The sequence below is a fragment of the Pseudonaja textilis genome, chromosome 7 (genome assembly GCF_049901715.1).
Source record: "Pseudonaja textilis isolate UNSWEBS1 chromosome 7, rPseTex1.2, whole genome shotgun sequence".
Classification (NCBI taxonomy): domain Eukaryota; kingdom Metazoa; phylum Chordata; class Lepidosauria; order Squamata; family Elapidae; genus Pseudonaja; species Pseudonaja textilis.
In genome coordinates this window covers 17,666,841-17,694,330 of record NC_141996.1, presented here as the reverse complement: position 1 = coordinate 17,694,330, position 27,490 = coordinate 17,666,841, and the positions used below count along the sequence as shown (strand labels likewise).

General features: G+C 38.9%; 2 protein-coding genes across 4 annotated transcripts in view; one reads left to right on the top strand and one right to left on the bottom strand.

Moving 5' to 3' along the window:
• Nucleotides 1-1,370: 1,370 nt before the first annotated feature.
• On the top strand, nt 1,371-23,984 carry C7H11orf65 (chromosome 7 C11orf65 homolog). Of its 3 annotated transcripts, none has more exons than XM_087937104.1 (10): nt 1,371-1,691; nt 5,863-5,910; nt 7,453-7,570; nt 10,018-10,110; nt 11,957-12,010; nt 13,380-13,580; nt 14,718-14,851; nt 20,101-20,271; nt 20,890-20,945; nt 21,897-23,984. In XM_087937104.1, exons 2-10 carry the CDS (start codon nt 5,882-5,884, stop codon nt 22,010-22,012), a joined length of 972 nt encoding a protein of 323 aa, XP_087793230.1. In that variant the 5' UTR covers nt 1,371-1,691; nt 5,863-5,881; the 3' UTR covers nt 22,013-23,984. The 3 variants fall into 3 exon arrangements, with proteins under 3 accessions (XP_087793230.1, XP_026576801.1, XP_087793231.1); XM_026721016.2 differs by lacking the exon at nt 1,371-1,691 and adding an exon at nt 3,182-3,301; XM_087937105.1 differs by lacking the exon at nt 1,371-1,691 and adding an exon at nt 4,135-4,199.
• The window catches only part of ATM (ATM serine/threonine kinase), a 62,554-nt gene continuing 58,767 nt past the window's right edge, over nt 23,704-27,490 (bottom strand). Inside the window, exons 60-63 of the mRNA XM_026721013.2 lie at nt 26,741-26,855; nt 26,445-26,508; nt 25,110-25,246; nt 23,704-25,024 (exon numbers count right to left, since the gene is read on the bottom strand). Of these exons, the coding sequence (XP_026576798.1) occupies nt 24,841-25,024; nt 25,110-25,246; nt 26,445-26,508; nt 26,741-26,855 (500 nt within the window). The 3' untranslated portion in view covers nt 23,704-24,840. The remainder of the gene's footprint in view (nt 25,025-25,109; nt 25,247-26,444; nt 26,509-26,740; nt 26,856-27,490) is intronic.

Genomic DNA, 27,490 nt, shown 5'->3' with positions numbered 1-27,490 from the left:
CACAGGTAGGAGACAATGGGATTCAAAAACTTTTTACAACTGGTTCTGTGGGGGTGGCTTGGTGGGCGTGGTGTGGCTTGGTGGGCATGGCTTGGTAGGTGTGGCAGGAGGATATTGAAAAATCCCCATTACCTCCCCACCCCACTAACCTGCTTTCCAGCTCCGTTCTCCTGTGCAGGGCAACAAAAGAAGAGCCAGCCAACCAGCCGGGACTTGGGAGGCAGAGAATAGATGGGGGCGGGGCCAGTCAGAAGTGTTATTTCCCGGTTCTCCAAACTACTCAAAATTTCCGCTACCGGTTCCCCAGAACTGGTCAGAACTGGCTAAATACCACTTCTGTATGGGAATTTTAATACCTGTAAACCAAGACCTGGAAGCTGACCTTTCTACAATGTTAACTGAGAAAACATAGCCTTCCCAAAATGGCTTGTAAAATGCTAAGGGAAGAATAAATGGAAGAGATTCTTTTATGCCATTTTTAAAAAAGCAAAAGTCTTGGCTTGACTTTATGTAACTGTCTATGTCAAGGCTATCGTTTTGATATTTTTGGTGAAGGTCTTGCTGTTAAGTAGCACTGGCATTTCAAAGTGAGTTCAAGGCAACTTTCCAGGTTAAGAATTTATTCTAAAAGAGCTCCAAGACTCTGTAGAGCTCTTAGCTGTTTAGCGTCTTAGTACAAAGCTTGAAGGATTTTAGCTCTTAATATAGATAGAGAGACAATTATAGCGCTTACTTTTAAAGGTACTAGAGTAAAAATAAAGAGTCTGTAGGGCTCAACCCTGTCTTTCAACAGCTTGAAGATATATAGACTTCAACTCCTGGAATCTCCCCTGGCTGGCTGGGGAATTGTAGTAGTTGAAGTCCATAAAACTACAGGTTGCCAATGTTGAGAAACCCTGCTTAATAAGGTGATTTGGAGTTAGCTACAGGAGGAAGGCAGTGTATGGCTTTCTCCATATAGTCGCCAGGAGTCAAGACAACTTGATGGTGCATGTACAAATACACATACACACACAATAGATGGATAGAATATCTGTTCCCTCTCTGAATTTCAAATCCAAATTAATCTTCCCTATTCTGCTATCTTCCAGGTACGCTGGGGCTGCAGCTTCCTGGAAAAGCCTGATTAGCATGTTTGGCAGGCCATGCAAATGAAAATTGCATTCTCTACAAATAGCCTGGTAGGCAGGCAGGCAAAATAACAGCTTCCTGACTAAGTGTGTCTCTGTCTGTGGGTCTTGGTGTTATGTATGCAAGTTGCGTCTTGATTTCCAAACACACACCTACCCAAAAGTTGCCCAACAGGCTCTATAAATTAGGTCACTCTGCACTGGATGGGAACATCTTTTGAAGTTGCTCGGTGACTAGATCTCTTTACCATTAACAGGAAATGAAAGCTTGCATGAATTTGCCAACCCTTGAAGCTTGGTAATGGAAGTGAGCAACCACAGCAGGTTACATGTTAGTTCAAAGGAGCCAAATAATTTCCTACCATCAAAAAGGATTTCGAGAGATATCATCTGGTTGAAACTAAAAAGCAACTTCTGATTTATGAGAAGAGCTTTGTGGTATATATTGTTTTGCCATGTGCACAGGAAATAAACACGGAGAAAATCAGTAAGACTGTAACTCGGTACCAATTTCTTTAAGAGTAACTTGTTTGAGCTCATTTGAGCTTACCTTCCTGATAGGTAAGTACAGGGTTACTTATCCATACTTTTTAATAGTACAAACGGTGCTCAGTGGTTACTTATCTCAAATAAAAGAAGTTCCTGTTTGCTTTGAATGTCGGTCATTGATCCAGATAGTATTGGTTCGGTTCTGCCTCCTGGTCATTGTTTAAATTAATAACTCTTTAAAGGAACAAAGTGATCACATTAAAACAATAACAGGTTTCACTTAAATACATCAAACTTTTGGCTACATAACTCTCATAATTAACTCAGGGGGAGTGTCTTTTTAATGTTGCCAAGGCTATTAAAATAGTAAATATTTTGATGAGCACCAGTGACAATACAGCCTGACTTAATTACATTTAACCTTGCAAGCTTGAGTGCCTCTTTGCTAGGCTACATGAACCTTATTTGGCTACAGGTCTCATTAATTAATTTAGTGAGAGACAGGAAGTCAAAATCTTCTCCACTAAAATAATTATTTTGAATCATGTTACATATAGGTAATCCTTGACTTAGAACTTGTTGCTTGTTCAACTTGTGATTGTTCTAAATTCTGATTGATTTACCACCATTGTCCTTCAGGAACTCAGCGACTGGGTTGCATTTATAGCCATTTGCAGTTTCCCATGGTCGCATAACCACATTTTACAATAGTTTCCTTCAAGATTTTGGCAAAACCGGGCCCATAGAAATATAGGTTTGGCATTCATTTAACAACTGCGGCAATTGCAGTACTCATTTAACGACTGGCTCAAAAAACGTTTTTAAAATTGGGACAGTCACATGACCAACCTGCTTTAAAACCAGTATGAATCATGATGGGCAGGCTCCATTACAGTCGTAAGTTTAGGATTACCTGTACAGTATTTTCTTTTCACTGATGAAAACGGCATGAGTCTCCCATGAGCCAATTGTATTAACCAATAGACCATTACTGGAGCATCGGAATAGACATTAGTCCAGCATTAAGGAAAGTGACACTTTCAGATCTATTTTTAATAACTGTATTGTGTAATATTAGAATCTTCAGTTTTTAATTAATGCAACAGATTTTTTTACATTCATTAAAACTGTCCCAAATGTGTAGATCTTTATAGCAATAAATAACAATTTGACCTTTCCTCTTTTCTTGATTTATTCCTGCTCCTTTCAAGACTATGTTGGGATACAGGAAGCTTGCATTTGCCACAGTTATTATGCCACAATGACTCTTGCTTGGTTGGCTTTCCAGGTAGTCAGGCATCCCATGTTCAGAAAGCAGCTGTCAATACCAAAGATGCTTGCAGGAATGTACACAAATGCAAATCCATGCCAGAAAAAAAAACCCTTTATTAAAGTTATTCACTGATTATTCACTTTTGGGGGCAAGATGGTTGAAAAAAAAGGGTGGTCAGACTGCATTATCAGAGGGCTCTGGGGGCAAAAACCGCGCAGAAAGAGACGGCCGACTCTTTGCGGCGTCGGTCTCTTGAGGCCAGCCGCCTTCCTTTCCCCGGCAGGCCGTCTGCGTCTCGCCGCCAGGTGGCTGCTGTGGCAACCGAAACGGGTTCCACGACCGGCCAAAGTCGCCTCCGCCGGAAATCGAAAGGCACCGCTGGGCTCCGGGCCGGTTCCACTTTAATCAGGCAGGCTTCGGGATCGGAAGCAGGGAGCGGGAGGGCCGAGGGGAACAGGGTTGCAGCCGGGGAGGATTAAATCAGTATTTCTCCACTTTAAGAGACTGTGGACTTCAACTTCCAGAATTCCTCAGCCAGCCATGCTGGCTGAGGAATTCTGGGAGTTGAAGTCCACACATCTTAAAAGTTGCCAGGTTTGGGAAACAATGGGTTTTAAAATGCCCATCAATTCACCTGCCAAACTCACAATAGCTTTAGGCAGAGCTTAATCTGTTGCATTCGCAAATTTGGTATGTGGGTTTGTTTGTTTGTTTGTTTTCCTAGGGTGTATTATGCAATTCCATGACACTGAAGATGAAACAGACCTCTCAGTGTTTCAGGGTGGCATCAGCATCAAAGAAGATCCTTTGGTCTTTCATTAGATTAGATGCCATTACATTTCTGGTTTTCAGAAAAATAAACAGAAAATAAATAAATTAGTTCTGAAATTAATCTGCATCCAGCTTCCTATGGAAAACCTGCTTATTCTGGGCCTTGAAGAATTTTGAATTGAGGTTGGCAGCAATGTAGTACTTAATAACAATGACTTAATAACAAAGGAATTAATGTACGCATGTAATCTGATTTTAACCAATGGAAGGTTGAAAACCACCTTCAAAGAAGGTTGAAAACCGCCTTCAGTGTACAGCTGATTCCAAGGATAATCTAATTTAAATGTGTCTAGGATTTGATTTCACCTTTCTACATTGTTTTCTAAACAATTGAATTTTCAGAATTCCATCTAATATACTCTGACAAATTTTATTTGTCTCTGGATTACTGCACACACATTTTAAACTATAGCATACCTGGAAAATATAGCGGGTTTTGGTCCAGACTACCTCAATAAAGCAAGTATCACAATAAAGTAAGTCACATTAATGTTTTGGTTTCCCAAGCACATAAAAGTTACATTTACGCTATACTGCATTCTCTTAAATGTACAATAATATTAGGTCTAAAAAAAAACCCAATATACATATTTCAATTTAAAAATACTTTGTTTCTAGAAAGTTCTAATATCTGAATAGATAAAAATCATTACCTGAGCCTTCACAAGTTGTAATCTTTTAAAAAGCTGGTGGAGGTGCAGAGCTCAATAAAGCGAAGCACAATAAAACAAGTTATTGGTTAAGTACCAATTTATTGCCAATGTCATTTCAAAGTAAAAGGTACAGACTATAAAAATGCAATAAAAAGAACTTTTACAGTGCAATTGCTAAAATCTGTTAGGAACTACAAGGAACCTACAGAATACAGATCTAGTTTCTTAACCTGTTTTACCTGTCGGGACCCTCTTTCCATTTTAAAAAGTTATGGAGGAACTTCAAAGAGTGTTCATTTGTATGGGTTATATTTATTAATATTTACCATATTAAAAATTAGAATGGATTCATTTGCTATTGCTACCACATCTCACAATTGTTTGATGGAATTTTAATGCATTATTTTTCAACATAGCTGGCAAATAATTTTGATTTCTCTGTGAGTCTAAGGAGCTCTCATAGGACCACACTTTAATAAATACTGCCACAGACTAAACAGTTTGCTGAGTCCTTGGTGCTTTCTGAACTTGGTTGTTGTTGTTTTTTTGTAGATGTTTCAGTAGAGCACTGATGATGTTACCCAGTTTGGTAATGAAGCGTCTGCAAAAAAAAACAATCAAACTCAGACAGCACCAACGACCTCTGTTCAGTTCTGAGCTACAAATATTCTTTTTTGTTGGTATTAAAGAGTTTATATGATGTAGGGTAGGAAATTGGCACCCATCCCTTTCCTAGAAAAATGAAATAGCCTAGGAAATATTAAAAAGGCAGAATATTTCCCCTAAAAAGAGTAGAAACTCAGAAGCAGAAACTCACCTCAGAAGCAGAAGCTCACCCCCACCTTTGTTTATGGGTGGGCCATTAAGGCCTGGGCCAGAATATTTTACATAACAAAGATCTCCAGGTAGAGCTATAATAGGAATTGCCCAAAGCCCTTTCATTACATCATCATCCAGCAAGGTTCAACCAAGCCTGGCATTCAGGAAAGCCTACAGAGTTGCCCCTGCATGGCCCCATGGGAGCTTGACAACCAATCAGAATACAAGCTCAAATTCAAATCCCAACAGAGGATATATAAGGGATTCTCAGCATCTCAGCCCTTCCTTCTTTTCCTTCACCCAACATCTTGAAGCACGTGATCATCCTTTTCACTTTGGAGCTCCAAGCCATGTGGCCCTGTCCACCATTAAACCATCTTTCCAAATAGCCTCTATGTTTCCAGTGTCTTTTTCCCCACTTGGAAATGAACCCAGAAAGTTATTTCTTTCAACAGTAGCCTTTCATCTTTTACTTTTCATGTCTTTTATATGTGCTAATGATCCGCAATGTTCATATACCTGAATGAGTGCTATTCAGCATATACAACCCACCCCCAACCTATTCCCCCTTCATGCTATAAAATATCAAACCATGGAAATTATCAGCAAATTTCCCCCCTAAATCATGAATAGCATAGTAATCCACAGTTTTGATTTTTTTTTCCAGCACCAAACGTAGTACTACAATGCAGGCCGACACCAAGAAAAAATACGGGTAAGACTGTAATTATCCCATAGCAGGAGTATATATTTATATCTTTTAGCAGGGTGGGCAATATTTTGCTGTTTACTGTGGAGAGATGCATAGTATAATTTTGAGGGGTGCACTGTTTACATTGCTGGATCCATCTGACACACAGAAACAAAGCCAAGGGCGTTTGGATTAAAGGAAGTTTTCTTTGTTGTTAATTGTAATGGGGTTCTTTTAAAATTATAATCTTTGCACTTTTCCTGTTTCAGTGTATGGGAAATGATACAGTTTTCACCAGTTGAAATTACTGAACACCCAGAAGACTGCACAATAAGAGGTCTCACCTTCAGCCATGGATTCCAAGTTGCTTCTCTAGTGCACCATTTCTCAACCTCATCTGTCTTACGATAGATAGACTTCAGCTCTCAAAGTTCACCAGCCAGCATGGAGAATCCTGGGAGTTGAAGTCCAGACATCTTAAAATTACTGAAGTTGGGAAACACTGCTCTTGTGCAGGGGTGTCAAACTCAAGGCTCGCAGGCCAAATCCGGCCCACGGGGGTTCTTAGATACAATCCACTGTTCTCCTCACTGTCTGAATCTGCTGCTGTCTCCGCAGGTTGTGGTGGACCTCAATACCCACGGGGCTGCCCTGGAAACAGCAAAGGACCAGCCTGTGGTGCCTCTGCCAGTGAAAACGGGGCTCGTGAGGGCCACATGCAGCCCTCCTGGGCTCCATTTTTGCTGGCAAAGAGTTGCAGGAGGCCGTCGCAGCTGGAAACAGAGCTCGGAAACCCGTTTTAATTGGCAGAGCACTCAGGCCACAACATGTGCCCCCAACATGAGTAATGTCGAATTGGCATGCCCACCCTGGTCACGCCCACCCTGGGCTCCCAAAGTCAAACATAACCTTGATGCGGCCCTCAATGAAATCGAGTTTGACACTCCTGCTCTAGTCGACTGAGGAGGTTTAGGCAGAAGTGGTAATTCAGCAGGTTCTGACCAGTTCTGGAGAACCAGTAGCGGAAATTTTGAGTAGTTCGGAGGACCAGCAAATACCACCTCCTTCCCCTGCAACGCTCACCAAGCCACGCCCACAGAGCCAGTAGTAAAAATAATTTGAATCCCATGGGTTTAGGACAGTAAGTTGAAAAGTGGTGGATTTCAACTCTTCTCTTCTAGGAGTCTTCTTGGTTTTATGTACACTGGCCCTACTTCCTGTATGGCCAGCTGATTGATAGTGCTTAGTGCTTGGTGTAAAACTTTAAATTGTCTCCATGGATCTGTATTCAGTGTCCGTAATACTGAAGATTGATGCTTAAGCTGCTGGTTGTGATTTTATCACCAGGGTTAGGGTGATATTATTTCATTTATCCAGATTTGGGTTTTGGCCTATTTATATTTGCTTTTTTAAAAGTCATTTGGACTTCTATGCAAATTATATAATACTTAAACTCTTCTTCGTGGTTGTGTAGTGTTGAAAAGGGGACTTTTAAAATAAGAAAAAAGCACCCAAATAATTATTTCATAATAGAGCATAATGGTATCATGGAAATTTTAATTTAAGAACTTTTGGAAAACGTGTGATAAATCCAAAGGATCTGATAGAATTATTCCGTGGTGAGAAAGAAGAGAAAAAGGATAAAGCAGCACATATCATTCAAAAAACCTGGAAAAGATGGCTGGTAAGTTAACAATACTTCAAATACATTTTCATCCCTCGTTCTAGAGTAATAATGCTTTTTGAGCTTTTCAAGTGTATTTATGTAAACGTCTACACATTTTGGATGGATTGGAACCTGTAGGTCCCAAAATTGTTGCAGTTTTAAGGGACAAAATGTCATATTGCATCTACACACTTGTTCCCTTTTGTGGCTGAAGAATTGAAGGGGCATCTTATATCTATAAAAAACTCTGTCCTTCCAGAGGTGGTATTCAGCAGAGGTGGTATTCAGGTTCTGACCAGTTCTGGACAACTGGTAGCAGAAATTTTGAGTAGTTCAGAGAACCACCTCTGACTGCTCTCACCCCCCCCATCTATTCTCGGCCTCCCGAATTCCAGCTGATTGGCTGGGTCTTCTTTTGTTGCCCTGCACAGGAGAACAGAGCTGGAAAGCAGGTTAGTTGGGTGGGGCGGGAATGGGGATTTTGCAGTAACTTTCCCTCAGGAATGGGGAGGGAATGGGGATTTTGCAGTATCCTTCTCCAGCCACACCCACCAAGCCATGCCCACCAAGCCACACCACGCCCATCCAGCCATGCCCACAGAACCGGTAGTAAAAAATTTTGAATCCCACCACTGTGTCTTTCCCATCGTTCCAGGGATTCACACATGATAATCAACAATGATGTGACTTGTAGTTTTTTGCTGACCATGATATGTGAACCGGGCAGTTTTGTTTTATAAGCTGTAGTTGATGGTTTAAGAGAATGTGTGAAGCCAGCCAGCCAATTATGGTTTATTCAAGAAATCATGGTTAATCAAGCCATGGAAACTTTTCCCTGATATGGCAACCAATAGTGAATTTAAAAACTAAAAAGAGCTCTATTTAATCTGTAGAATTTGGAGCCTAGATGATTTGAATTTATAGTCAGAAGGTGTCATTTACAACAGGGATCCCCAACCCCCCTTGTTCGCGGCCACACAAGTGGGCAAGTGCATGAAACTCAATTTGTGCATGGCACAGGATTAGGCTGCATGTGTGAAACTATTCCCTTTCCCCCCACTGCTGCCGCTGCCGGTAACCACAGAACCGTAAAGGTTGGGGATCACTGATCTACAATCTTGACTCTAACCTTCTGTTTCATACTTGAGCTTCTTTTTGAACACTTGAAGGATTTGCCCTTTTCCAACAGTCTCTACCTGTCATGCCTCTGTTGGAATCTGAATCCGAGGAGGAAGACGAACAACTGACAGGGAGTGGGAGTGTGGCTCTGTTGGCTGTGGAGGAAGCTGGAGAGGGAAAAGTCCGGCTGGACAGAGCAGGGAAGAGGTAGAACAAGGGAGAGGGAGTTCAGAGGAAGACCCAGGCCCACCCCCTCTTCATCCTAGGGAAGACAGGGAGGAACGGAGAAGAGAGCAACATGGGTTGCCTGGCTTACAGGGGAGGAAAGGGCTCTGATTCCCTTCATTAGGCACACCTGGGAAGAGAGTTTAAAAGAGATGCAAGCTGAGAACAGCGACTGCTGAGAAAGAGTTTATCTTGTATTGACTTTGGTTATCTGCGTTCCTGGCATCCTCCCAACCGGGTTGAATTACTGCCATTCCTTCACACCTGGAAATTCCTTCTCTTGCCCTGCCAGACTAATTACCTCATCTTGCCTTGATTGGACTTATAGTTACAGTTTTTGTTGACAACGTTTTGGACTTGAATCTCTGCAGCCAAAGGCTGTTCATGGGAGAGTTCTTCTCCAGCCAGAAGGTAACCAGGACATTGAGGGCAAAGTTGGAGCCAATAAAAGGACTCCTACTTATTATTTGATTGTGTTGCCTTTGTGCCACTCGGTCATCACATTACCCAGCTAATTTCATCCAGCAGATTGGGCATGCTGCAGATCCCATCAGCCACAGAGTGTCGGCTGGGGCGGGGGGGGGCACTAAAAGATGGCCTTTTTCCATAATAGCCCCTGTTCTGTGGAATAGTCCCCCCTTGGAGATTAGAATGGCCCCAACCCTGCTATCCTTTCGTAAGGCTTAAAAACGTGGCTGGGTACCTGAGCCTGGAGCTCTGAATATGTTAAGAGCCCCATTTGTGGCTGCACTGTTAATTGGCAAAGTACCTTGGCTGCTGCATACATGTATTTTTGAATGTTTCTATCATTTCAAATAGAATTATTTAAATATTAAATAATGTTTTTTTTTATTTTATTTGTAATTGTCTTAAATGTTTTTAAAGTTTTAGAAATGTAAGCTGGCCAGAGTTACCGGTTGAGGTGAGTGGCTATAGAAAGTTAATAAGCAAGCAAATAAATAAACCTCACCACCACCTCTGTGGACACCATAACATACAATCAGCACAATAAGAATTAATAATTGTGTCAGGGGAAGCCTGGGTGAAATGTTAAAAGAGCAGTGTCAGCAAATGTAATATTTGTATTTATAACTAGGATTGCATTTATTTGTTCCCTCCAGGATATGGGTGTATTTGAATACTATAAAGAGCTTATAGGCTTTAAGCAATATGGGGAACCTTCCCATCTTATGAAGTACATTGAGCCTAGAGAGGTAAGGGCTAAAATGAAGTAGTAAACATTAAGCATTCACACTTTTATAATTGATCCAAGGTAATGCTGCTCCATGGTATATCTAACATTAACAGCAGTGTGCCACTTAATATGGCTTAACATGGTATAAGTTTGTAGTGAATATTTAAAAGCTACATTTCTTCTTCTTCTCCTTCACCTTTTGTCTCCTGCTCTTCTCCTCCTCCTCCTCCCCTCCTCCTCCTCCTGCTCCTCCTCCTCTTCCTCCCCCTCCTCTTCTCTTCCTCCTCCTTCCTCCTTCCTCCTAGCGTATTCCTGCAGGTGCAGGGCCTGTTTTTCAGACCACCAAATGCCACTTTGCATGGTCAGCTGTGTCTCCAGGGCACAGGCACGCAACTTGTATATCTTTGTTGATGGTGTCTTGCCATCTCTGTTTTGGATGCCCGCAAGGTCACCAGCCATTGACTTCTAATTGGTAGGCGGTCTTGGCCACGGTGGAAGGCGCTGCTCTCTGGAGACATGTCCATACCAGTGAAGCCAGCCTTCTCTCATCTTCTCTGTAATTGGTGCCAAACCAAAATGTTGTCGAATGATGTCATTTAAAAGCTACATACCTATGTGCTAAACCCTCTTTTTTTCATTTTACTAACTATCATTTATGGCAGGAGGCCTCAAATTTGCACGTGTAGAGAATTACTGCCAACGCTTACTTGCTTCATCTCAGCCTGGGCAAATGGATATTTGGCATGCCATGCAAAGATTGGAGGGAATTCAGACAAGGCTCCAGCTTTGCATGGAAAAGCCCAACAAGCTTGTTTGAGAAATTGATGGAGTTGGCTGAAATGGCAAAAGGGACCACTCTGATAAAAGAAAAGAACATAAAGTGTTTTCATTTCCACATGGAAACTGCTTCTGAACTTCGTGCTTGATGTGGAGAAGAATGTAACTCTGACTTTGGGTTTGATAGATTACACAGATAGATCTTTATAGAAATGGCTTGTTTATTATACTATTAGAAAAAAGCTGTGATTTGATGTTAAGGTCTTATTTTACTGTAAGGGAGACTGTCAGAAGTCAACGCTTCTTTTTCTTTTTTTCTTATCTTTCCTCACTTCTTCCCCTTTCCTTCCCCACTGCTTTCCTATTTCCTTTGTATTTTGTATTACTCTATAACTCAGTAAAAATATTAACGACAAAAAGAAAAGCATAACGAACTTGGCTTGCTTGGATCTGCTGATAGACCATTCTGCTTACCTGTATAAAGCTGGATCAGTGTCAGATTTCTCTTCTACCTCCTCAAAAGAAAGTGGAAAGGAGACCCTAAAGAAGGGGTGGGCAACTGTGGCCCCTTGATGACTCTCTAGACTTCAATTCCCAGAATTCCTGAGCCAGCTGGCCCAACAACATTGGGTGTTGAAGTCCACAGGTTGTAAAGGGGCCATAGTTGCCCATCTCTGTCCTAAAGGATGTTCTGATAGTGTTCTGGCTTTCCATGTGGAAACCTGCTCAGTTGTACTCACAGCTGAGTTGCTGATAGAACTCTGGTCTTTTCCGCCCAGAATAGCCAACAGCCAACAGCCAACTCAGGATTTTCTGTGGTTGCAAATATTGATTCAAAATAAATATAGAATGAGAAATGAAAAATGTGTGTCTCAAAAATTAAAGCCAGTTTCCAGGAATTACGTAAAATAAAGCAAGGTCATCTTTCCTGTTAAAATGAGGTCCTAAAGTCAATTGTTTTATTCCAATTTAATTCCAATTTTAAAAAGAAATATTCTATCACTGTTTTTGATATATAGAGTAATGAAGTTCATTAACTTTTTAAAATTTTTGCATGCTATCAGATGTAAAATTTTGTTTGATTACAGGCAGAATTTTTAGATGCTGCAGCAGGAGTTCATATTAAATTCAGACTAGGTGGGGTGAGTTTACATTTAACAATTATATTTTAATAATAATTAAAACAAGTGTACAAATATGAGTGCTTGTTCATATTTGTACGTCTTTGTGTCTTTGTGCACATGTGCAAGTATGCACATTAATATAATCACACATTTTTTCATACTTTAAAAAACATATTGTGAGTACTTGTAAGTTTATGCCAGGATTTTATCACTTGTTAGTAAAGTGCAGAAACTAAAACTGTGTAAGCAAAAAGCCTGAAGACATCTTTAAAACAGACTTTCTTCTTCATTTTACACAATGAGCAAAGCTTGATAGTAGAATGTGCCTGTGTGTGCACCTTCAAGTTACTGTTGCCTCTTTGTATTGGACAAACCCTTGAGGTTTCCTTGGCAAGATTTCAGAAGTGGTTTGCTAGTTCCTTTTTCCTGGGGCTGAGAGAGTGACTATCCAAAGGCCATCCAGTGGGTTTTTGTCCCTAAGATGGGATTAGAAGTCATGAACTTTTTTGGTTTCCTTAACCATTGCAACAAACTGGCTTTCACTATTAGAATCAAAATTGTGTTTTTTGAGCGTCCAACTGCTTTGAGAAGCAAGAGCCGAAGACAGAAGCCTGAAGATGATGAATGAGACTTCATCGAAACGTTGCCTAGATACTTCGAATCTTACGCGGGAGAAAACCCGAACAACCAAAGATCCACATACAAATACCCGCGAGAACCTCAGAAAACAAATACACACACACACACACACACACACACACACACACACACACACACCAGGGGTCGGCAACCTTCAACACTCAAAGAGCCATAAAGGTCCTAATAGGAAGCCCCCATTAAATTCTGGAACTGACCGGAAACACTGTTCCCCACCACCAACATAGAGTCTCCTCCTAGCGTGGCGTACTTTTTTCTGTGCCGACCAGAAGTCCGTTTCCCCCACCATAGAGTCTCCTCCTAGCATGGCATCATTTTTCCACTACCTGTCCTAACCAAAAGCCCTATCAATTATGGAGCTGACCAGTGACAGGGAACTGCAGCAGAGGGATGAAAGAGCCACATGTGGCTCTAGAGCCACGGGTTGCTGACCCCTGATATATACAGTTCAGGATTGCTTCACGCTTAACAAACATACTATATGGCTATTTTGCCCTTTATGCAAATAATAGAGCTTCCAAAACCATTTCAGAATGATTTGTCTCAGGACTCACAAAAGTGCATTTTAAGAGAAAAATAATTCCAGTCTGCTTCTGATTTGTTTTAGAATCTTTTCATTCGGTAAATAGATAGACATTTACAGAGAATATCCCTAAGGATCTGCAAAAGCAAATTGCAGCGACTAGTTTTCCATTTACCACTTTTTTTTAAACTGGATATTTCCTTGCAGGACAAGTTTCCTCCCAGCATATACTATAAAATATTTACTCATAGACCTATTGTGGATTTGTGTGCAAATAGCCCCAAAGACTATGCGAAGATTGCAACCAAACCAAATCCAAAGAAGTTGCAGAAAGGGACCGTCAGTGAAAGTACTAGTGACTGGTATAAACGCATCGAGAATAATGGCTGGAGACTTCTTTCCATTCGAGTAAGACAATAGATATTTTAATTTCTCACTTGGTTCCTCTGTTATTGCCCTCCCCAGATTGTTTGCATAGGTTGTGACGGGTGACTTCTGTTTGTAAGTTGAGGACTACTTGTACAAAAAGGCTGTATTATGCTGTCAACTCAGAATTTAGTAGTATTTGTAGAAGATTGATATCAGAGAATTCTGATGCGAAACAGAAAAGTTCTTGTCACTTCCTACAATGTTGTTTCAGGTGATTCTGAAAGGAAATATAATTAGCTACCATTGCCTTCTCCTTTTTTTCTCTTCAATTGGGGTCGCTTTTGCATATTAAGCTAAAAAGTTAAATAAAATGCAACTCCATAGGGTAGGTGAATCCAAAAAGGCTACCACTTTTAGTTTATAAGCAAATTTTGTCAACATTTCTAAAAATTCCAACTAAATTCCAACCAACTACACCATCTGGTTAAACCTTAGTATAAATGGCTCAGCAGTTAAAGACAACGAGCTTGTCAGCTGGAAAACTGACAGCCCAGGTTTGAGACCCAAGTGCCTTGGAATAGGGTGAGCTCCTGTTACTCGCTCCAGCTCCTGGCCACCTCACAGTTCGAAAGCATGCCAATGCAAGTAGGTAACACTTTGGTGGGAAGGTAACAGCATTCTGTGCCCCTCAGATTATAGTCATGCTGGCCAGATGACCACGGAAATGTCTTTGGATAACACCGGCTCCCTTGACTAAGAAACAGGGATGAGTATCGCCCGCTAGAGTCAGACACAACTGAAAAGGGGATCCCTTTACCTTTAATATACTTCCTTTTATTTGTGTAATGCCCATTTCAACCAACTGACTCACAGCAGTGTTAGGAGTTGCCAACCTAGTAAGAAGCACAAGGTAGAATTGGAAGGGGGAATATCAATGTCTATTTAGCAGCCTGCCTTTTTAACATAGCAGACTATTCAAACACAGCCATTGCCGAGCTCCAGTTTTTCTCTTGTCTCTGCAAGCATCAACAAGTTGAGCCCTAAAAAACCCAGAGCATATTGGTAGAGAGGGGGAAGCTAGGTCAGAACGGCAGTTGTCCTCAAGGTATTTAGCCTTGACAAATAATTTTTAAAAAATCTGATAAATGTGAAATGGTTTTCAACAATATATTTCAGTACTGGAAGGGTGTGGACGCTTTAACAACGAAAGACAATACCAAAACACAGGAATTCCATCATTCTCCTCAGCAGAGGAAACGAAACATGGAAAAAAGAAGAAAGACAAGAAAAATTGAATGGCTGAAGAAAATGTGAGTTACAGCGACTTAAAATTCTGAACGCGAGAGTGGTCAATTTTCATTTTATTATCAGCTTAGTGCTTTTTAATTATCATTCATTCAGCCATATTATGCTAATATAATGGTAATCCATCATTATTAAGTCACAGCTATTCATCAGCTGAAAATAGCTTGCCATAAATCACAAGTTAACCATTTCTGCCCAATTCTATTGGCTGCATTCATCCAGACTGGGGAATGTAAAACTTTTCAGGCCAGAAAACCTGTTAGTTAAAAAAAAAAAGATCTGTAATCCCTGATCAAGAGGCAAAGCTCTAGAGACAGAATATTGGTGGTGCTTGTATTTTTCCCCCTTAGCCCTCATTGAAATCCATCAGGTTTTTACAGAAGTTCAAAAAAACTGTGATCTAAAAGACAGGGCAACAGAACTAAGGCAAACTGTTCTTCCAAGTTAAACTTCCTCTACTTAATGCCAACCTGATAGGCTGAAGTTATCACTGATTCAAATTCAGTCAAGCTAGCAAAAGTTATATGAGCAGTCCTCAACTTACGGCTGGGCATTTAATGACTGCTCGAAGTTGCAATAGCCTCTCAAAGGAGTATTTTACCCCCCTAAAGCCATTGTAAAACATCACGTGGCCCCCTTCCCCATTTCCATGGTTACATGATAGCATTCTGGGTGCTTGGCAAAATTTATGACTGGTTGCCAGGTGTCCCGTGATGACCCTTCACAATCTTCTCAGCTGGCTTCCCCAGAAAGTCAGTGGGGAAGCCAACAGGGAAGGTTACAAGTTGCTGTTGCCTGCTGAGAGGATTCTGCCTTGCCTCTGGGAGCTGGCTGAAATAGCTGCCGACCAAGGAGAATTGAACTCCTTTGGTGGGGTAGAGAAAAGGAGCTCCAATCCTGAAGATGAGAGCTCTGTTTCTACAACCTGCTAGAGCTACAGTTCCTTTTGGCACATTAAGGGGAGCCAAATTTATTTGGCGGGGTGCAGAAAACAGAGGTCAGATTCTGAAGTCCCAAGCTCCATTCCTGCAACTCACTGGAATAGTTTCTTTCCAGGAGTTGAATTCAGCGGGCAGTTCTTTTGCTCCATTTAACAACCCAGATCATTTAATGACCACAACCAGGAATGCTGGGCTTGCAGTCATTGAGTGACGCAGTCACTTGAGCGTCTTGCTTAACGGCCTATTTTGTTCATCAACCAAGATTTCAGTCCTGATTGGGTTTGTAAATTGAGGACTACCTGTAATCCCAACACATTGGAGGAGGCATAAAATATTTAAGCTACTGTATTTCCACAGTAACTAACCAGACCGTATATGATATGTTCTGTGATAATTTAAAAAGTTGTAAGTTAAAATTTTTAAATGAGTTTTAATGTTTTGAAATTAAAAAAAAAACGGGAAAGATTAGGTTAGTCCAATAAAGTGGCTCTCCAGGTGTTTGTGTGTTTGTTTATTTATGTTTAAATAGAACAATAAAACAGTGCAGGTGTGAATCAGCATTGGAAGCTGCCTTCCACATTGGTATGGTCTTTCGTAAGGAGACCTCTTCTTATACAACAGTGCCCTCCAGTGCTCTGGGGGTGTTCTTTAAATACCTTGATTGTCAGTCAACTGGCTAAGTTAATTCTAAGACACAAATAAACGATTTGGGTGGAGTTGTTAAAACTGAAATTGCCTTCCTGAGAGCCTGAAGTCATTACATGTTTCCAAGTGTGTATTTTGTGAGTAGCCGTGGGTATTTCTAACTTAGAGCACCAGTTCTTTAACACAACAGGTGAACAAGAGTATTATTAGTCCTAAGAGATTAAGGCCAGGTGGCATCAAAATTTTGTGGCTTTTGAGATATTATCTTGTCAGTTGCTGCTCCAGTTCTCAGGAATTATGAAGTTCGGTATCACCTGAAGATCACAGGTTTCTGTCTAATTTACAAAGGAGTACACAGAGAATCTACTGTTGTAATGACGAGGCAGTCGAGTTGTTTGATCATGAACAACTGAATCATGATGATCTTTATTGGAGTCTAGTCTTGCATTTATACACATTTTTTAGTTATCCTCCATCACTGGTTAACTTTGGTTACTGCTTAACTTTCGTTACTGTTTAGCACAGTAATTAATTATCTCTAGTTAAAGTCTAACATATCTTTACTTCCTCTCTCTAATCCTCCTTTAGATTAGTGACTTTGTTTACCTGAGTTGTATTTGCTTGGAAACATTCTTTATCTGAGGTTTGCCATCCAAGATTGGAACATTCCTGCAATTACAACTCTACAATCTACCAAGTAGTGATTCTGGCAATGAACAATGAACACATAGTTTCTGCCAGAGATCTGATTTAGAATCAGAAATAGGCAATAAACTTTAGTAGAGAAGAAACCAGAGAATGAGTTTGTGTTCCCTGTTACATTTACTGGAACATGCCACAGGCTTTTTTCTTATGGCAGAGAAAGTTGTAGTCCATCTATCTGTGCTTTGTGCAGTAGTTCTTAAAAATTGTGCTTCCCTAGGCAACCATTTGAATTTCTTGTCAAAATCAGTCCTGATAATTTAATATGGTGAGTTTTTTTTCAGAATCATTTTTTTAATTGAATGAGTCTCAGAATATATCATAGATATTGTTGTTGTGGAAGTTTAAATGCTACATGTGTCTTTCACTTTTTGCCTTGCATTGTACTGTCTAGGAATTGTGTTGTATAAATGAATTAATTGCTAACAAGTATGTATCAAAACATTAATCAATTTGCAGACTAAATTCTTCAAGGCTGATTAGCCATGTGTTGGAAACCTACACTTGAGTGTGTTATTATTAACAAGGTTTCAAAAAAATTAAAATTATATTGCTATTTGAATACATTGTATAGGTAGTGTTCAACTTTGTTATTTAGTGATGGTTCAAAGTTACAACCCTGGAAAAAGCGACTTACAAGTGGTTCTCTCGCAACTCTCACTGCATCCCAGTCACATAGTCAAAATTTGGGTGTTTGCTGATTTGCATTTATTTATGACAATTGCCGTGTCCCCGTTGCAGTGTCCTAGGGGTCATGGGGTCGCCATTTGAGACTTTCCCAGAGGGCTTCTGACAAGCAAAGTCAATGTCAACTGCAACTAACAACCATGGCAAAAAAGGTGGTGAAATTGTGTACAATTTACTTAAACAATTGCCTTGCTTAACAATAGAAATTCTGGTCTCGGTTGTGGTTATAATTCAAGGATTATCTGTACAGTTTAGCTTAACAATGGTAATTGGGACTGAAAATTTAGTTGTTAAGCAACGCTGTCGTAAATAGAAAAACCTTGTGTTTGTGCCACTTAAAGCCGCCAGTTCGGTAGTTCTGGTTACCATCATTTTAGCAAGGATCACATGGGTCATTAAGTGAGGACCTCACATTACCGCTACTTGTGATTTCCTGCTGTCTTTCCATTGACTTTACTTGGCAATTTATGATTGGTGGAGTTCAATTCCCAGAATTACACACATACACACACACAGAGAGAGAGCGATACAGACACACACACACAGCGCCATGTTTAAAGTTGTGAAGTTTGTGAAACAGTGCTCTCCATGGCACATGTTATGCCATGTTAAATGTAGGTTTGATTTTCTTACCAAACCGTTGTGCAACTTGTAAGGTATGTGTGTAGATTGCACCTATGCCTGGTCACTGTGAAAAGGTTATTGTTCCCTCTACAAAGGAAAACACCAGAATACAAAAACTCGAAGGGGATTAGTTTATAATGTGTCAGTGAAGGTATTTGGAAGAATTTTGATCAAAAGGATGTGAGGAATAACAATGGGCAAAGTATGGGAAGTTTTACGTTTAGCAAGGGAAGTACAGAAGAGTGTTTTGCTCTTTGGTAGGTTTTTGAAAACAATATGAATGTGATACATTTATTAGATTTTTGTTGAGTTAAATAAAACATGGATAGCCTTGTTTTGCACAAATGGGGATTTGAAAATTACTATCAAATGCAGTAAGAACAATATACGAGGGAAGGAAAGCACATGCGGGAATAAACAGGAAGATTAGGAAATAGTTTTAATATTGAATAAGGAGTAAGGCAATCATGCGTAATGTACCCTTGGTTATTTTATGTCTTTGCACTGTTTGAGATGATGTTAGAGATGTTTCATTTGGAAATGTGTATTTTTCCAGGCAGATGAAGCTGTATTGTTGGCTAAACCCCAAATGACTTGCAGTAAATGTTGAGTTATATAATGTAGTAAATATATGAAGTTTACTGTAGTGAAGAGACTTGTGCTTCAAGGCAAAAATGGATTAAAATTATTTATAAATGGCAAAAAATTACCATAGAGGAGAAAGTGTAGAAATTTCAAGAAATGCTAATGGCAATCGGAAAGAATTCGGCAGCACAATTTGTTGCAGGGAATCAGCATTTTTTGAAAAAGGTGAAAATGACTATATGCTCCTTTGGGCAGATGGTAGTAAATGTTGGCTAGATCAAGGATGAATGGGTATAGACTAAATGTTGATTGAATATAAAAATGAATGACTAGCATGAAAAAGGTAATGAGGTTCAGTATGAAAAAGATATAAAGGAAGAGCAAATGAGCAGAGGGAGATTTAAAAGGTCACTGTTGGATGGAGTTTATGATATTCCCTCCAAACAAGGAAGTGAGGCTTAAAAGGCAGTGAAGCTGTATATGGTTGATGCTGTAAACCATCTAAGGATGGTTTGCAGGAACAGAAATCTTTGGGGAAGTATACGGATTGTGTTGATGTAAACTAGATTTAGCCTCCTTTTCTTTTTCTACCTCAGGCTTTTAATTCCCTATTTTTATTTATTTGCTTGCTTAATTCCTTCCCTTATTATTTTTGAGAAAAACTCAAAAGCAGTGGAGACACACCTTGCTCCTGTTTATTTTCCTTACAGCAACAACCCAGTGAGGTAAGTTGGACGGAGAGAGAGTGACTGGCCCAAAGTCACCCAGCTGCTTCTCATGGCTAAGGCAAATCTTGAACTCACGGTCTCCTGCTTTCCAACCTTAACCAGTGGCTCTATAGACCAAACCTACTCTATTAATTTCTATTAATCTATCAGAGTAATTCTATTCATTTTTTGTTTCTTCCTCCTTTTCTGCCCTTTGAATAATGTTGCTTACCTTGAAAGGGAAGAGGACATATAGTTGCCCCAGAGTGAGAGACGGGTGGCAAATAAATTTGATTATAATAATAATGCTCAATGAAAATGCTGTAGCTATTATGAATGAAAATACATATTTCTATTTTCTAGGTACTTTGGAGAAAATCTTCAAGTTAAAACAGAGAATCCGGAGGCAATTGCTTTAATTCAGAGAGCAACCGAAGGTCTAATCAAGTCCCTGGAGAAGGAAGGAATAGATCAAGTGATGGAATGGGAAGTAGATGAGATGTTAAAGTGGACAAATGCGTTGAATTATGACGAGTAATGGTTTTAAAGTTCACCTTTCATTCCTTTTCTAAATCTAATTGTTTTAAAATTATTAATTTTTAGCTTTTGAGCTCTACTGGCAATTTATATTAATAAGTTAATCTAATTTATTAACTCATACTCACTCTCTTCGGTCTTTCTCCCACACATAGACACCAAAAATCCCACACACAGACACCATCAAATCATAATATATATATATATGAGAGGGAGAGGGAGAGCAGCAGTAATATAGGAAATTAATAAAAGCTTTTCTATAACACCCCTTGCGCACCTTTTGTTCTTGTTTCACCTTGCTTTTGTTTTTGCGATTTGGATGGTTTTAATTGTTACCGTAATTTTGGGAGATTTAAAAAATGTGTGTTAGAGATGGAGTGAGATGCTAGGAATATGTGTATATATCACTTTAAACTAGGGATTTCAAACTCGTGATGACACGTCATCACATGATGTATCACAATTTTTTTCCCCCTCTCTAAAACGGGGATGGGCATGGCCAGCATGTGATGCCTCCGGCTTGTGGGCTGTGAATTTGACACTCTGCTATAAAACATGGATTGCAATTTGGCTATTACTGCTCCATTTTATTCACTGTGCTTGTTGTTTACCTAGATATGTTAAACTATGGAAAGAAGTTGGAACAAGCAAGACTTCAGAAAGTTTTCAAGGTAAAACATTTGCTGATTTATTGTTTATGTAATTTTAATCTAAAGTATTGAATTGTCAACTACATGGATAATTGAAGACTCGTGTAGCACATGAGATGTAACATGTGGTGATGGCAGCTGGTGGTATAATCCCACACAGATGCATAATTCCTATGCCTCTCTGTAGAATTAGGTGTATAAGGTTATGAAGGCAAATCTTTGGTTGATTAAAATTTTAATTAATTCAGTTAATTAAACAAAATTTATGGCATAACTAATTAGTATTCTGTAAAAGTGGATGAAAACAAGTGATTTGGATCTTAGTTATAATTTCTTTTGAGGGACTTGCCATGTGGACATTTTAAATATATTCCTTTAAGAGGTTCTAAAATAAATGTGGATTTTATAAATGCAGAAAAATGATATTAATATTGAAGTCTTAGTTTTCAGTATTTTTAGAGAAGCAAGTCTCTAGGCCCAATCAAATATCTGAAGTCAATTTGGTAAGAATTAAGATTTGCAAGAATATGACCTGTTACAAGATTATATATATTTCACTATGTGTTGAATTTGTCTGTTATGCCATCTTTTCTCCAGAAGTTCAAGAAATGCTTGTGGTCTCAAACCTCATCCCTAAAAATAGACATAGAATACAATTTGAAAGAGGATAAATATATAATATTGCAGATGCAAATGTGCCATTTTGCATGTTATTGTAGAAAATAAACTTTAAAAAGATTATGCTTATTCAACATTATTTAATAATTCAAGGATAAATCTAAATTCAGTAAATTTGAATTGGGCGTATCTTCTAGGAATCCAGGAGTTACATTTTGTGTTGCTATCATGCAATATTATCTATGAATAAATACCCTGAATTCAGTTTTCCATTGTAAATGGTTTAAAAATATATTTGTGCTTTTATAAAACATTTGGTTTTATTGTATAAATATTCTTCATTTGTATCTTTAGCTTTCCAGTTTACTCAGCAATACTACAACGTTTCTGAATTGATACCAAAGAACATCCAAGAACTAATGCAATCTCAGTATAGACCAAAAGAGAGACCTATTATCAACTCACTTTAATAGTTGCAGAAGCAAAAAAATCACACATCTGACACCTGAACATTCATCAGTCATAACAGTGTCAACATAAAACTTCACGAGACAAAACTAGAAACTCCGTATAAAAAGATGGAATCTATGCATTTGTCAAGTTAATGTGCCTTAACATGTTAACATAAAATGTAATGAATGTAAAGAAATTTGAAATTAAATTTAGTTTCCTAATGAACTTACTTTGTGATAGATGACATATGTCTGTTGTAATACACAGAATTAGTAGTATTTCTTAATTCTTCAATTTTATTTTTAATCATTAATTATTTTGATTCTGACAAACTTAAGGTATTACATATAAGTAAGCAAAGATATGGAAATGACCCAATCACATATTATTGTTCAGGTAGTGATGACAGGAGAAGGTCCCTACTGAGGTTTGGCATCAATCTATAAACAACCTGAGCAACCACGTGTTTCTGTGTTTAGCCATTACCAGAGCAATCATAGTTGGAATGTTAGTTAAACGGTCAGGGGCTTCCAAAGTGAATGAACATTTTCTCATTCATAGAGGAGTGGAAAAGGGATTGTGAAAATTTTGAGTTTAAAGGAGGTGCTGGCAGACATTAGAAGTAGATAAGTAGGTGAAAATAAAAACATATGGACTATGCGGTAGAAAGTCTTGTTCTAGCCTGAGTTCATTTCTTGACCATATCTTGATCAGGTAACCTTCTCTGGCAAAAAACTCCTATGGATTCTCAAAAAATGTACTGTATTGCACATATGTATGAATGTATGTATTCTGTATTTTTGTTTGCCTTACAATTGAGACAATTACCCATGCAACTGTGAAAGTTATAAAGACGTTTGCTCTTCATAGAAATGTTTCAAAATATAAAGCACTAGCCGATTACCCGGTGTTGCCCAGGTGTTTATTTATCCCAATCCTGTATTAGACAGGAAAATCCTGTAGTTGGGACTCAACACTGTTGTACTGTCTCTTGCACAGCATCACAATTCTTCTATTCCTCCACAAGAGGGAGCCCCCTTGTGGAGTACTGTGAAGCCGTTACCATGGCAAATCCACTGTGCTGTACAGTAGAAACCATTTTAAGGCACACACACACACCCCTGAGGAGTTTTAGGGGTTTCTTACCCCCACAGTATTTGTTTCCAGAGGGTAAATCATCTGTGTGCCAAGTTTGGTTGAAATTGCTTGAGGCGTTCCAGAGTAATGCTAGAACTTCTGGATGCTGGGGAGGGCAAAAACGGGACACGTGGAAGCAAGAAACTATTTTTTCTTGTTTTCCTCCTCTAAACTTAGATGCATCTTATGGTCTGAAAAATATGGTAATAAAAAAATCAGTAGCAGAAAAATTTTGAGCATTCAAGGGTGTCTCTGCTGAAATATTATCTTTGCCATCCTGTCAGCTACAATATGAATTTCCCACATACTAATTTAAAGGTGACAACATTCTTTCATTTTTTTATAGCTCACTATGGCTTTATGCAAAATGGACTATAATAAATAGATATGAAAGAGAAATGCATGTTCAAAAGAATTTGGCTTTTTTGTACATTTGAAAAGGCACTTTTTCGGACCTCTGCATTTCAAAGCATATCAATATACAAATAATAGTCTAATGAAAAGCAAATAAAAAAATAGTTCCACCTGAATACTACTTTGTTTCTCAAAAAAAAAAGCATGTGCCCACAACAGTGTTTACAATATATTTTAATTCACAAAGTTCCTTCAGTAACTTCTTCCAGGTTCCAAAGTGCACATACAAGTTATAACAAAAACGATTAGCTTAATACTGAACTAAATTTAATTGATAATGAAATGTAAAATAAGGTTATATTTTCCATGATATAGAACAACATAGTGGACATAGGAATGTCTTGCTACCGGTAGTATAAACTAAAACCTTTACTGAAAGTATTCTGTTTGTAAGAAATCTATGTTCACATTCATTGTAAAAAGAAAAGAAAAGAAAAGGGGGGGATTTCCCTCCCCCATTATTACTGCATAAAGTAGGATAGATTATGCCAGTTGGTCTATCAAACCAAAGCCACTGCACTCTTTAGTAATAATGAAAAGTAATGTAGTACCGTGCAATTATTTCTGATTGTATGTGTTATTGTGAATTCCTATTTTTCTTTTGAAATGTCTTCAGAACCGCACACAGTACATATATACACACACACACAATTTCCTGTTATCAGTTTTTTTTAAAAAACGACAACTTTATATATATTATAAATCAGAAATTCCTAAATATTTATATAGCAGGATGCACAGCATCATCATTAACATGCATAGATGCACGTTTTTATCTTGAGTACATTCTCGTCTTGTCTAAGAGAAAGGCAAGGGGACCATATTGCACTAACAGGCTTGATGTCAGTTTGATCATTTTAAACGCAGCAGAAATAAGAACTACTGTGCTGCAGCAGCATTCTTAAACCAAACAAGGAGTGGGGCTTACTGAAAAATATTTTCCCTTTGTTAAAGCAAATTGTAATATTGTTAATTTCCTGAAATTCGTGTCTGGGGGTTAAGACCAGGAAGCCATGTTCCTTGTTGTACCAATGCAAGCAAAAGACTAATCCTTCTGGGACGTCCACAGGATTTTACTGCTTTCATTTTAATGTTAAAGATATATAAAAAAAGGGACAGGGCTTACAGTACAACTCTGATATTGCTTTCATCACACTGGAATAAGTGCAATACAGTAATGCTTTTTGATTCAACATTTTCCATGTAATATTTTTAAATTCTACTTTCCTTAGGAACCATGAAAATGTTTGTAACCGCTTCTGGAAATCATGTCTTATTTCCTTATAGTATATTTTTATACCCATGGTTTCCACCCTGGGAAGAGGCGACTGAGATTTTTGGGGTCCATGGCTTGCTGTATGAGGAAGTTCACCTGGCCGGCAACACTGAGCACTGTACCTTCTTCCATTCCTTTAAGTTTCTCCTGAAGTCGTATCAAAACACGCTCTGCCACTTTATTGAACAGCTGGTTTTCACCACTGAGAAGGAAACAAGAGTTTTAGGAGGCATACCGATACTAATTCATACATACAAAACATGCAAAATAATAATATTTCTCCTTACTTTGCTTTTTTGTTACATCCTTGGTCAGCACTACTGAAGTTGGAGCTGACATCAGCTTCATCTTCTGACCTTTGCTGCAGATATAAAGCTTTCAAAGGATTCATAGTCCAGTCAAAAAGAGGATCATATAGAAGCACCTAAATATCAAAGGAGACACGATAATGTTTCTAAAAAGATACTTCCACTGCCCATCTCTTACAGAAATATATTAAGTTTTATCTGTGTAGCATAATTTTAAAATTGGCATTCTAAGCCAAAATTCAGAATTGTTCAACCCATAAATTCAACTATTGAACTCTGGTTCCATCAAATAACCAAATCAAATAACTAGCGATAAGGTTGCCTCAATCTGCAATCCCAAGTGTTATATTTTGTTATTAGCTCTTATTTTGTTGACTGACAGGAAGAATGCTCATTGAAGGATTTTATGGCTGTAAAGTATATGAACTTTTTATTTTGGGAATACAGCAACTGGGGTCTGGAAAGAAGACTGCAGCTCCTTCCCAAACCAACACTTGATAAGTATGTTACTACACAATATGTAGTAATTCAATCTGAGAAGTTGCTACCATGAGATGTGGTGCTGGCTACCAGCATGGCTGGCTTTAAAAAAAGGATTGGATCAATTTATGAGTCATGGTGATCAAGGGCTGTCAGTTTTGATGGCTTCTGAAGGTCATTTGCTGGGTGACTAGTAGGCTTCGTTGTGCAATTGGGTGGCTAATGTTGAGAACAGACTGCTGGACTAGATGGGCAGAGGTCCGATCCAGCAGCCACTACTTATCTTCTTATATCCCTTCAAGAGCTTTTATAGTTATCCATTATATAGCAATTTAGATTGATGGATGTGGATAGACCCTCTTAGTACTTAATTCAAAGTTCCAACATGATTCATAGTAAAGTATTATCTGTTTTCTGGAGTCTGTACCTATGCTGCTGTTTGCCATATCTTTGTATCATCAGGTCCAAAGCAATTCAACATGAAGAGCTTTCTGAATGCCTTCCTAGGTTGGTCTACTGCTTTATTCTTTCACTTGGGTGTTAAAATGATTGAATGTCAGTCTAATATTTCTTGTGCTGTAAGTCTGCTTTATTGGAACATGAAATTCAGAATGACATTAACATGTTTCAGTAATAATGCACTATTTGTATTATATTACTTCCATTTCAATATTCACTGAGATAGGAGAGGAATCAGAATTTTTAAGCTACTTACCAACTAAGTTGTCTTTTGGGATGCAAAATGTTAATTATGGAGTATAGTAGTCCAACACACCAAAGTATATTTAATATAAGAATTACTTTCAATGTTATATTTAGCCAAGAAACACTTACTTCTACAATCGTTAGCAGGGCTTCTTGAGAATTTCTCATAACATTCATAGTTTTTTCACAGCATCTAAATAATTTCCAAACAGATTTTAATGTCAAAACCAATTTCTATTTTAACTTTTATAGAAAACCTTACAATGTATTTTTTTCTAGGAAGTAATAAAGTTTACAATCAGCTCACATGGGCCACATTTTTAAAAATGAAAACAGTTTTTACCAACTCAATTTCCCAAACTGTAAAAACTGAATATCCTGGCAGCACACATAATGCTAAAATGCTTTGAAAGGAGTAATTATACCTCCTGAAGACCCCCTCAACACCAGCAACACCCATGCCATCGACTATGTCTCTTGTTAGCCTAAAAGGTACAGTCTCCGGAGTAGGAAGGATTTTGCCCTGCTCAAAGGCAACTCCTAGTGAAGAAAAGAAAGCAGAAGTTGAAGGTCAGTGAATTAAAAGCACCTTTCCACAATCTTCACGTACCCATACAGCATTAAAAAATATTTTTAAAAGGCAGGGAATACAATTGATTGCAGCAATGAGGTAACAGTACATATTTTTTAGCTATTATTACATTACAGGTAGTCCTCCATTTACAACCATTCATTTAGCAATCATTCGAAATAATGATGTTGCTGGTTATAACTGGGCTTTGAGTTCCAGTGTCCCAGCATCCCTGTGGACATGTGATCGTAATACGGGCGCTTGGCAACAGGCTTGCAGTTACAACTGATTGCACTGCCCATGATCACGTGATCACCATTTGTGATCCCCAGAAAGTCAATGGGAAGCTGGTAGGGAAGGTCAAGTCATAGGAGTAAAGCTCCCATATTCATGCACCCCTCCTAGCCCCTCTGGATTCACACTCCCGGATCCTTGCTGCACTTCCCTGCCACCTGCATACCTTCCCTGACCCCCCCACGGCAACTCTCTGGCGTCTTCGGGTCTTTTTGCACCTGGCAGCAGCCACTTACCTTCCCTGACATCCTGCTTGCAAGTACCTGGGTCCTACAACTTTCTGTCAGTTTTCTCGACGATTTGGTTGTGA

What these genes read in the sequence shown, in the direction of transcription:
- C7H11orf65 (XM_087937104.1), top strand. Translation starts at nt 5,882, where the DNA reads ATGCAGGCCGACACCAAGAAAAAATACGG. An exon ending in AAACCTGGAAAAGATGGCTG is followed by an intron (nt 7,571 to 10,017) that starts GTAAGTTAACAA and finishes TGTTCCCTCCAG; the next exon opens with GATATGGGTGTATTTGAATA. An exon ending in TTAAATTCAGACTAGGTGGG is followed by an intron (nt 12,011 to 13,379) that starts GTGAGTTTACAT and finishes ATTTCCTTGCAG; the next exon opens with GACAAGTTTCCTCCCAGCAT.